The sequence below is a fragment of the Bemisia tabaci genome, chromosome 9 (assembly GCF_918797505.1).
Source record: "Bemisia tabaci chromosome 9, PGI_BMITA_v3".
NCBI lineage: Eukaryota > Metazoa > Arthropoda > Insecta > Hemiptera > Aleyrodidae > Bemisia > Bemisia tabaci.
In genome coordinates this window covers 40,494,673-40,506,791 of record NC_092801.1, presented here as the reverse complement: position 1 = coordinate 40,506,791, position 12,119 = coordinate 40,494,673, and the positions used below count along the sequence as shown (strand labels likewise).

At 35.1% G+C, this 12,119-nt stretch overlaps 1 protein-coding gene across 10 annotated transcripts in view; it reads right to left on the bottom strand.

Moving 5' to 3' along the window:
* Nucleotides 1-2,166: 2,166 nt before the first annotated feature.
* Nucleotides 2,167-12,119, bottom strand: part of LOC109036850 (uncharacterized) — a 217,477-nt gene continuing 207,524 nt past the window's right edge. For all 10 annotated transcript variants that reach the window (XM_019051251.2, XM_019051252.2, XM_019051253.2 and 7 more), the window contains one exon: nucleotides 2,167-6,946. Coding sequence is in view for 4 of the 10 variants with exons in the window: in XM_072304378.1 (XP_072160479.1) it covers nucleotides 6,905-6,946 (42 nt within the window). In the remaining 6 variants the exon portion in view is untranslated. The remainder of the gene's footprint in view (nucleotides 6,947-12,119) is intronic.

Sequence of the window (12,119 nt, the reverse complement as noted above, 5' to 3'; positions counted from 1 at the left end):
GGTGAAATTGGACCGCGTTTAGCAGAGAGGAACCAAGCCGCATCAGCTATTGCCAAATTAACTACCTAGGCAATTTAATTTTTTACGTGAAAACGGTTGTGCAGATTTCAGTGAATTTTCTGCATAAGATGAAATAAATTCCTCACAATTTACAAAGGAATCCGCACAAACGTTCATTTGTAAAGAAATAAATTGCCCAATTAAATTTGGCAATAGCTGATGTGGCTTAATTTCTCTCTGATAAATGCGGTCCAATTATTAAGGCTGCTGCATCGGAGTGTTTTGCAACTGTTGCCTATCTTCTGATTGAAGGAGCTCCTCTCACAATGAAAGACTTGGATGAAAGACCGTGATCTCTAAAACTTACCTCGTTGAACGTTTAAAATCGGTGTTAATGGACCAAATGACCTAAAAACACTCTTTATTTGTAGGTAAGCAAAAAAGAGTTTTTTTTCTGCATTAAATTGCAACTTCGTTTCGATATTGTCGTCGCTACATGCTGGTTATTTTGGCCTGGGTTACCACAGTAAAGCAAAATTTCATAAATTTTTTGGAAATAAAACATTATATTTCAATTTCATTAAAATTTTTAAACGGACTTAGCAGGCTAGGTACAACATACCAAGAAATGTGAGCTGCATCATAAGATGCGCTGCGCTAGCGACAAAACTTCAGTCCATGAAGGCAAATCGGACTACATTAATACCTAGGTACTATTTCTGCTTCACTTTAGAAACGATGAATGAAGTCCTATTAGTTTCCTTACGTAGATAGATGTTTTTTGAAGGGAGTCAGAAATCGGATAATTGGATTTTGAGATTTCCTCGAATTCCTCTCTCTAATGTTTTACAGAAGAAGTTGTTACAGGTTTCGGTTCATTTTAATATATTCGAATCTCTCCGATTATTGCTCTGATATATTGAGAGCAGTGCTTAATGTAATTTTCACAAATATATTTACCAAGCTGCACTGTTTTATAGTTTTGCCATTGTTTTTGAGGAATCAGACACGTGTATTTAGGCCAGTGATGTCACAGATTTTCCGTTGCATTTCATGATTTCGACAGACAAATGATATTTTCGTTTTTGTTCTAAAATCCCTGTGATTCATCATCAGGATTTTTTTGTGAAAGTTTTGCACTTTAACGTCATACTCATAATTAGTTTATCTGAAGGGTGAAAAAAATCCCAACAAAGGATGACTCCTCAAAGGAGGTTAAAGGAAAATCTACTTATCATGCACAGATATTTAATTTTTTGGCAACTTCGAAGGCCGGTTTTAAATATTTTATGAAGTCTCATGAAATTTTGCATCTCTGCTGCCAAGGAGTAGTAGGAAGAATAATTAAAGTTCGGCACAGAAAATGCATTTCACTCGTGGCTAGTCATGATATACAATTAAAATATTTGAGACTGAGTAACTAAGTGATTCTACATCTACATTGTGCCACATTACTGCTACCATTTTATTTTCCGTTTCAAGGCTTATCAGGCAGTTTTTTTCCTCATTTTCTTGAGATTTTCCATGATTTTGCTTGCATTACAAAGCACTTATTTCAATTCTGTTTAGTAGAATTCAAACGAAAGGCTTGGAGGACAAGTGGGACAAGTGGAGTTCTTGCTATTTCAAGATGTATGAGTTTAAAGTTACAAAATTACATTCGAAAATATGTACCACAAGTTACAATTGAAAAATTTTCAGTGCGATTTTTCAATATTTTTTTTTAATGGTAGGCAAAGGAGTATCATCTAAAGTGACGGAAAATAAAAACTGTTGGGTTTTCCTGTATTAAAATAGAATATGACTTCAAATTTATGATATTAAACACTGCAAGGCAAGTTCATGAAATTTCTTTGTTGCTCTGAAAACCAGTATTATATCTGTGCATATAGTATGGGTCTTCAGTGTGAACTATTGCACTCAAGTATTTCTGAATTCACAGTACTTCCTATTGGAGCTACATAGTACGTTGACTGAAATTGATGAATTGTAAATTAGTACTGCATATTATTTTAAATTTTCATATTCTTACAAAAATGTATATTGATAGAATTTTTGTTAAGCTACTGAAGAGGAAGTCTGAATGAGTGTGCACTGCTTTGGAAGATCAGATGGTAAAATAGCAAACCTGGGAGCTGGAGGCGTACGAAAGGATTTGGACGAAAGTTTCAAATAATTAAATACATATATATTTTTGAAAATTTTCAAGGGTTACAAAGATGAAATATCCATTAAAACTTAATTTACAATAATTTATCATTACATTATAATTTAAAACTTTTAAAATCCAATTTGTTTCATATAAAATTACAAAAATTATTTTCAAACATCCTAAAATAATTTAAATATAATTAAAAAATATAAAAATAACAAAATAAAGGGGAAGGGAAATACAAAAGCTTAGTAACAACGTTGGCGTACAACTGTGACATACAACACCAAAATTGCCGGAATGCGAGACAACGACCAAAACTGTTCTGGCTTGTCCATGCTCGAAACCGCAAACTTCGAGTTTGGGTACCAGTGAGCAGATCTTAAAACGTATCACACAAATTGAAAATATCACTCCCAAAAGTCCAACTGTTGAGCAGTTTTATGATGCCAGTTCAGATTTATTTACTAGTACTCAATTTGCGGAGTTTAAAACATGAGAGTTGAACAGTCAGTTGGGAAACTTAGCATTTTCTTTCTCTGTTCCATTATTTGTCTTTGTACATGTCTGTTCATTTTGGCTAATTTGAGTCTCTAGTCACTAACTCCGGCAAAAAAGCAATACCTGTTGCCACGCAATGCAGAGAGATAAAGTGCACAGTAAGTTTCCTGCGAAACACAAAGACACCATTATGTATACAGCACATTAATAATAAAGGGCTGAAAAAATGTTCTAACAGCTTAACGAGAACTAAGCCTAACACTTCAGCAAGCCGATTTGTCGACTTGTCGTTAAAATACTTCAAGGCTCAACAACAACAACACCTCCGCTTGATTGCTTCCGCCTGTTAGAAGCGTGCCCCAAGACTTCAAAAAACAAACGATGAAGAAAGGAGAAACTTCGAGACGACTAACCGTAGGACTAAAATAAGATGGAGTTAGTACTAAATTCGAACTTTTTGGAAAAAATAACGCAGAAAATGTAAATATGTTTTTAAAGAGAACACGGGCAGGGGGTTCTGTGATTTGTAGTGGCTTCACTCTCAGGAAAAATGTTGCACTTGGAGATGAGTCGAGGGGAAAAAGTTGTGTTCTTCCGGCAGAGAATAATATCTTGAAAAATTTGATCTTTTTGCTTTGGAGATATTAATACAAGTAGATTTGCCTCACACATAAAATCAAAACAGAATAATCTAATTTCATTCTACAAGGCAACAATTTCGTTGTTCCGTTACGTTTCCCTCAAATAATCATCAATTTAAAACAAAGTAATCCTATAAAGACATCATCTCAGCATGGAAACCCTATTAGCGATTACTCATCAAATCTACCCTCCCTAAAAGTTTTACAGGTTGTGACTTTTCTGCATTATCCCAAGACTTCTTGTCCGCCAGCGATAAGACATTAAGCCTTCGGTCCACGGTAAAAGCTCAAGCAAGAGGCGCCAGTTACTGAAGATTTAGATAGAACTGATATGTACAAACTAGAGTATTAAAATGAATATTTACAGAAATTTTGTAGCTCAGAAAAGTAACGTCTTGAGATTTGCAGCTGATTTCAAAACTGTTTCCCAGAGTGAATTATCATGGAGACAGATCACCGCTCGGAGAGGTTAAAAGTTACAGGGTGGTCCTAAAGTATCGCACTATCCCTATCAACTGTAGGGTTCTTGTCCCTTTTCAGAATGGTGCCTTGAAAATCATTCTGTACAGCTCTCCAGATTGGATAAGTTGATGGCAAAGAAGCATTTATGAAAACAATCTTGAAGAACAATTATCAGTTCTGTCCGAAGAAGTGTTAGAAAGGCAAAGTCGAGAGCTCAAATAAAAACAGACCTCTCCTAATTTGAGGGAATTATTCTGTTAAACTCAGCTGTCGATCATATTCAGAACTTCCTTTGACAATGACTCATAAGCCGACAAAAATCAGCTGAAACCTCAATTTTCCCCGCAACATTTTCATGTATTAAAGCCCTCCTCAAGTATTCCAACGACAAGCAAGCAGAGGTGGAGTTTGAGGGCAGTGGACAGAGAGGGGAGAGAGACCTCACATCTGTCACCACAGAAAAAGGTAGGGCTAGGAGAATAAGAACAAAACAGCCTAACAAACCGCTACAATAACTACTCATAAAAATTCTTAAGATCATCGTTGTGATGGGAAAAAACACAGACTCGATAAGACAGTAAGCATTTTTACACGAGTTAAAGCTAGTATTTTTTCATTTGTGCTTGGCCGCCAATATCAAATGGAAGAACTTAAAAAAAAGGGAACAAGCTTTTATTGACGAAATCATCAAAATCATATGAAACTATTGAAATATGTGTTCGCGCAACGATCAAAATTAGAAGATTAAAATTGAGACTGTAAGATTGAATCTCTAGGCTGTGATACTGATATGATTCAGAGTAGAATCAGTGATTTTGATGTAACTTGTCAAAAAGTCATGATTTCTAAATTGAGCTGAGATTTGAACAAATTCATTTACTTGGATTTCAATGGAATCACGGACAAATTTGAAAAAGATTAAAAAAATCTACGTGGCGTGAGCAAAGAGATTTTGTGTAATATTATGTGAAAAATTGGTGTTAAAAACGAAGTAGAAAATTACTTAGGTACTAAATTACAGATAAATGCATGGCAATTGTACGTATCAAGAGGCTATTTATTTAAACAAATCAGGTTTTTTGGACAGGATTTGATTCACAACCAAGACCAAAGTGAAAAAATTCGGATATATTAACTCCTTAAGAAAAGGTTGGATAAAATATTCTAACTTACAGTGACAAAAGTAGATGACATTTAGCTAAAGATTGAGAACTATCTGCAAATTGATTTTGATAAATGAAATTACAGGGGGTGATCCCTATAACACATCCTTTTTTATTTTTTACACCGTTAGGGGCCTGAGGATTAATAGAATCTAATAACGAAATATTGAATATACACAAGAAATTTTATTTCTGACAACGCGAAGAACAGAGGCAAATAAGGCTATGAAACTGTCTTCCGAGGGAGTGAATTTGAATCAAGTTCTAATCACTTCATAGCGCTAGTATTTATTGGAATCACTCTTGGAGCAAAGTCTGAGAATAAAGTGATATTAATAGTGATAATAAAAATGTAATGATAAAAATAATAAAAAGTTGGCCATAAACTATAATGATAAAAAAAAAAAATAAAAAATAGTAATAGCTAGCAATAAGGATAGGTACACTATCGCTAATATTCAACATAAAAAGCCTTAACTTGAGAAAAAATTAAAAAGATTTATACAAAACTCATAAAATTTCATAAATATTACAGAGACATAAAAGAGGGGGGGGGGGGGGGGGGTTCAGTGTCATTCTCCCTTTTCGATCAATCTTTCACTACTGAGATACAGAATCTCTGGAACACATGAGAGTAAGTAGTAAAACCAGTCTTAATGTCAGATTATATATAAAAACATATATAAAATACAGATTGGTATAAAAAAGGGTGCAAAAAATTAGAACCGGAGCTCAAAAGCTGAGTGTCTGATGCAACTCATGACCTTTTCCACGTAAGCTGCACGTTCTTGAAAGCGTGAATCAAATCTCTCTTCAGATTGTATTCAGAAAATGTACTTGAAGCCAGCATTCCAACGGCTGATCACAACCTTGATATCATTGTTTTTTTGACGATCTCTTAAGAGAATTGAACGACTGGCTCCGGATCAACTATCGATTGAAACTTGAAAAGAAAAGAACAATTCCTGCTGGAAAGTTATGGTCAAGGGTATTAGAATGTGCTTGCACGCTTCACTGTCGCCTTCCGGAAAGAATTTTATGCTGTTCTTTGACAAAACTGCGTTAGACAAGCACTGAAAACCCATATTTAACAAAACCTATCAAACATAGGAGCACCACTTGAGACGCAAAAAATCCCTTCTCCTGCGACAACAGTGCTGGAAACTTGATCTCCTAGAGGAAATGAACCAGCTTTTGGTGTCTGAAATGATGAATGTGTTTATTCATTTCCTTAAGAATAATTTTTTAACTGAAGATGCGAGAAAAATCCGACAACTTAGGGTGACAAGATGTTGACTTCAGAAACAGAACCTTTAAACCAAATGAGATTCATTCACTGGTAATAAATAAATTCATTGTCTATAAAACTCATCTCAACTTCAGTTAAAGAATATTTTACAGAGATTTTAATGCTACACAGTGCACAGAGGGAGTATCTGACCTCTGAACGAACTTTCCAGTTTTCTACAGTGAGGACGTACGCTCCTGAGAGCCTCAAATACATTGTCCAATCGTACTTAAGTGGAAAAATGTGACCTAAAGACAAGGCTTTACGAATTTTATGAGAAAAACTGGTGTTGCTTTCGTGTGAAATACTGGTCTGCAAGAAAAAAATGGAGATTATGTTTTTTTCACTCTGTCCAACACAAAGGTTAGTTCGTTTCCTCTGATCAAGTTACCGTCATGTGATCAAGATCTCAAGTTTCGACTCCGTTTCATCTTCTAAAGGGATTTGCGCACCGATCGGTGAAAAATGTTATTTAAAAAAATCGCGATTCAAAATTCGGATATCAAAAATCGGAATGGTTTGTTCCTAAGTTAAATGAGCGTTTCCTTGAGCTTCTTGTGGAATGGATGGGTTGGCCAAAGGCACGGAGTCGGGGCGCTTCGTGGGCCGGTGACCGAATGCAATGGCGGAAAGATCGACCAGGCATAGAAGAGATATCAACTGACTATACAAAAGGACTTCGAGTCATTTGTGACATTCATTCATTTGTTACAGCGACTTCATTGTTTTGATCGATGATCTGCAACACACGAAAAAAAGCAGAGTTATCAAACCTACAAAAATAGCGTTTTAATGAGAAGTAATAAATGGTGATATCTTTGAATAACTTGTTTGCTCATTCAGAATCTACAAAGTGATCCAATAGGCTTCCACCACAAGCCACCCCTATAACTTTTGAACATAGTGGGGAAGAGACTTGAAATTTCGGGATTGCTTGTAGGTCACAGGAGATGACTTCTGGAACCCCCAAAATTTTAAGGTGATTATGCTGTAACCCAGCAAGACCCCTAAAGGTTATGGGAATGAGAAAGGACTTTTGAATCATCTTATACATTTCTAACCTTTTTTGAGTAAAAAATAATTCTTGGGAACTCTCCTCACTAACAAGCTCTTGCACACTGCACACTCAAGCACTAGTAAGCTCTTCCATAAAAAGGAGTTGAAGAGTGATTCCTATTGTGCTGGGCTAAGGAAGAACGCTGTATGAGCCTACAGATATTGCCAAATTTCCTTCGACAAATCACAAATTGTCGGAAAAATCTGTAGATTTTTTCCTCTCATTTTTTAGAGAATTTGGTTCATAATTTGGTCTCAAGTATTCGAAAATATATTCATAAATTTCTTTGAAAAAGAGTATTTTCTGAGATGAAATTTGGCAACATTTGAATGCATATATGGCGATCTTTCTTAGCACGGCGATATTGTACAAAGGAATCCAGCATCTGATAATGTTTCCTTTCTTTCAATAGGATGATCTTTACAGAATTCTGAGCGCTATTTGTAAAAGCAGAGTTTTCTAAATACTAATTTCTAGAAAATGAGACTGAAAAAAGAATTTAAAGTTTGTTAAGGATCTTCAACACTTAGGAAAATGATTAGATGGTTGATCGACCAATTGATGATTTCTAAATTCAAAGACATTTCTTAAGAATTTCCGAGCATTACATCGCCCTGAGGTAATGCAGATATTTTTATACAAAATTAGGCTCAGAAATTTAAAAGAAGCCTTAATGAGACGCCCTGAGTGTATACATATCACAAATCAAAAGATAAAACCAAAAACATTGAATCTCGTAGACCGTGCATCCCGTGTTACGGAAAGCGAGGCAACTTTTAAAAATTTGCATGCCGATGAGTGGTGGAACCGACCCGCATCGATGAGTTCGTGTGTCCCAGTTGCGCACATCTGCGCATGCACTGTAGCGGTTCCAGTGAATTTTTGTCAGATTGTGAGGTTTTTTCCTTGGTTAATAATTGGTTCGGAAAAATGAAACAATGCTCTTTGGGTGTAAAATTATGTGTTCTAAACCTTTCCTTCTTAGGAATTTTGTCTGAAAATGGACTCCAATAAAGATATTTGTGAAAAACCGAGCGCGGGAATGAATTCTCCATTGCCTCTCTGCAGTCTCTTCGAGTGCTTGAGACACACACACGCTCTCTCCCCTTCCCCGCCCGCCTATCATGGGGCTCAGAGAGACTTGCTTCGCTCCGCCTGTACTAAATCAAGCCGGACGCACGGTCTACATGATTCAATGTCTTTGGACACAACGAATCGATATTCAAAGAGGACATATTTGCTAAGTTATTACTAAGTGTTTTTTGGTCACATTTTTGTGCAAATACTTAATGTACTAGCCGGAAATTCTTGAGAAATGTGGTAAAATTGAGAAATTGTCAGTTGATTGATCGATTATCGAATCATTCGCTAAAGCGCAGAAGAAGCAGATCAAAATAGTTTTGTAGTAATTCTCACATTTTTTCCCCCATCAAGAAGGAATTAAGAAAATTTCTGCTGAATCATCCGGGAAATTTGGACGAGCTCAAGATGTTACAAACCTAATAACTGTCCAAGAGATACTAAAACATGATGATCGATTTTAAATGTTTTGATATTGAGGGCTTCATTTGTCATTTGATTATAAATTCTAATGTATAGCCAGAGCATTAAGTTCCAGCTCAAAATCGTTAAATCGTAAAAAACTCCTGCTACTTATTACTGTATGATTGAACAATCTTCAAGATATAAAAGTTCTATGACTATTGCGGTTGTCTCTCTTTTCGATCATGAAACTTGACGAGAAGTAATTAAGATGAAAGCGTTTACGAACACCAAAAAGCTGTGCCTGACACCACCAGATAAGAAAAGAGAAAGGTCGAGCATGAGAGCGAGAAATTAGAAATGCAGTTTCATTAAAAAGAGATGTAAGGGAAATCTCAAATGCACCGTCAAAAGTATTTTTTTGTGGACAGGTTAAAATTAATGAGAGGGACTTCAATATGAAACTTTTCAGATTGCTTTCCGCAAGGCAAGGAAAATCATACAAAACTAAGCAAAATAATAAAAGTTATCTTTTTCATCACAAATCGAGTCACAAGTTCTTCTGCATCAATTATCATTAACCGGCAACATCCTTGTTCATAAAAAAAGAGCGCTTTTCGAAGATGTTACAGAAAAGTTAAGGATTGATTGAGGCACTTAAATTTGTTCATTTCATAGACTGATTTAGTGGCCAAGTTACTCTAACGATGGTGTATGTATCATTGGTGGAAGTGCAAAACAATATACTTTCGTATGCAAACTTTTTGTCATACTTAATTTTTCCTAGGAAACCTCGTCAACGAAATTCCCCAATTTTTCTTCTCAGTAAGCAGATTATTCTACATAAATTTCAAGCTAAAAATTTGGCTTGTTTTTCTTTGAGAAAATAAAATGGGAGCGGAAAGTTTGAAATACCACGATTAAGATGCATAGATTCACATTTTGACCATGGATATTAACGTCAGACAGTTTAAACTTGAACAAAATGTACATCCTCAACTTCAAATTTTGAATATTTATGGGGCGGTTTATTACTTGCTCAATGCGAATTACTCTTTAATGAACCAAGGCGTCGGTAATGACATATCAAATGCAAGAACTTTTGATAACAAGACATATTAGGATGTATCTAACTTCGCAGCTAATATATCGTAAGAATAGAAAGGTTGTAATTATGTTTACATTAAAACTATTGAGCCGGTGAAAAATAACGAATAGCATAACCTTTAAAACAGTCTAAACTAAAGGCTCCACCTTATGTCCTGAATAAGGAACTGGAAAGGCTTGACCTGGGGCTCAAAGCTGCAAGGACAACAGAGGAAAACAGCAAAGGTTATAGAGAAATGAGGGAATAAATAGAGGTCGAAGAGGATAAAAAGTTGATGGTTGAGCTGATACAAGCAGATAGAAACAATTATGTTTCATGCATTACAAGTACACATCAAAAATCACTCATTTGTAGAGGGGTTAGAGCATTGAAACAGATTAATGTCAATGATTTTTATCTGGATTCTAGTATGAATAAGAAACATTTTTAATTAAATAAATCTGAAGGATATAAAATATCAATGCGAAGAGTGGACTGGAGTGCGGAAGACGAAAGATCAACCAGGGTGGCATGAAACAAAAGAAATTTATGGAAGAATTGAAATATTGGTGAAAAATTTCATGAAATTTCTGGAAGCTTAATTTTTTTTTGAAAAATATGAAACATTCATTTCGTGGAGAACAAAAACATTCTTGATTTTGTTTGATCTAATTGCGGACTTCATTGACCTTTTATGAAAGGGCAATATGAGTGATTAAAACTAGTAGAACAATACCTTAACAATATTTTGGTGGCATTTTGATCATTATTTAGCTTGAATTTATAATCCATGACTAGAGCTATAACTTCCATTTATTTCTGAAATTTCATGAAATATTTCACAATTTTATTTTTCATGAAATTTTGCCATCCTGGGATCATTAACAGATTGGGTAAAGGTCAAAATCTTGGATCAGAAGAATCAAAAGAAGAGAAAAAGGGAAAGATATTGCTGGGCCACACCAGTTTCCTGCTAAATTAATTTTTTATGTCACTCAGATTAAATTAGGTCGTCTCCTAAAGAAGGAACAACAGCGGATTCCACTTGGTTTCTATGATAAATTTTTAATAGAGGATCAGAAATAAGTGCAAAAGCGATCAATGATGTGACTTGGTAAGTAATTTATGTATGACTAAATGAGTACTCATTTGAAATAGATCTATGCTTCTGCAGTGTTTAAAAGAAGGACTTCATAATTGATTGATCAATGGAAGATTTCTAGATTTTAAGGTTAATCCTTAAAAATCCTAATCATTAAAAATGTTTGTCTTTTCATTCGCAATATTCACTCGAGCCTTATTTTCAGCGTTACTTACTGGTCAAATTTTTAACATGAATACCTGAACAGGGTGTCTACTAAAACAGGCTGGCCAAAAATCAGTACTTTTACAGTACTTTTTTAGTACATTCCCAAGAAATTCAGTGCCTCCTCAACAGAAAAATAAAGTTCTTTTTTAGAACCTCCATTGGCGAAATTCGAAAAATTTCAAAAATTTGAATTTCTTGCTCAAATGCGACAAAAATGACAAAAAAGGGGAAAAAATCTGGACCTCCTTGCAGAATTTCTGCACTTTTTTAGTACTTCCGGACCTCCCTTAAAATATCAGTACTATTTCCGGACTTGTAGACACCCTCCTGAAGCACTAAATTATCATGTAACTTTTGGAGATGTTCACGAAGGCTTTTGATGATCCGGGTATCATTGTTAAATTATCGACCAACAAATCCTCCTGGAGGAAACTACAGAAGCAGCGTATAGATCTTTTCAGAGACTAAGAATTTAAACCTTGCATCAAAGACCAAACTAAAAAAACTGAAAGGAATATATAAGGCTGCTCGCAAAATGTAGATAGCTCTGCACAAAATATATCTTCCTGGTTAAGATCCCTTAATTAATGTTAGTGAAGGTTTAGTCAAGTTAAAAGAGAGGAATGAACGCCAAGAGAATAGTGGGAAGAAATTTTTTGAGACTTCTGATGGACGCACAGTGGGACAGAAAACTCCCATAATTAACTACTGTTCATTGGTGAACTACTAAACATCTTTCCATTTCTTCTCTTCATCTTTTTTGTTATACAAAAAAAAAAAAAAAAAAAAGAACAATGACAAATGATTCAGAAAATAACTAGGAGACTGAAAAACTTGAAAACCTGCGTTGGAATAAAATTGAGTTAGCAGTGAATGAAAAAGTTGATTACATTCTGCAGAAGTACTTGCGTAAAATTGCTTGGTTAAAGTAACAACTACTAGTCTGAACGAACCATGAAATTCACCCAGCTCAGCCA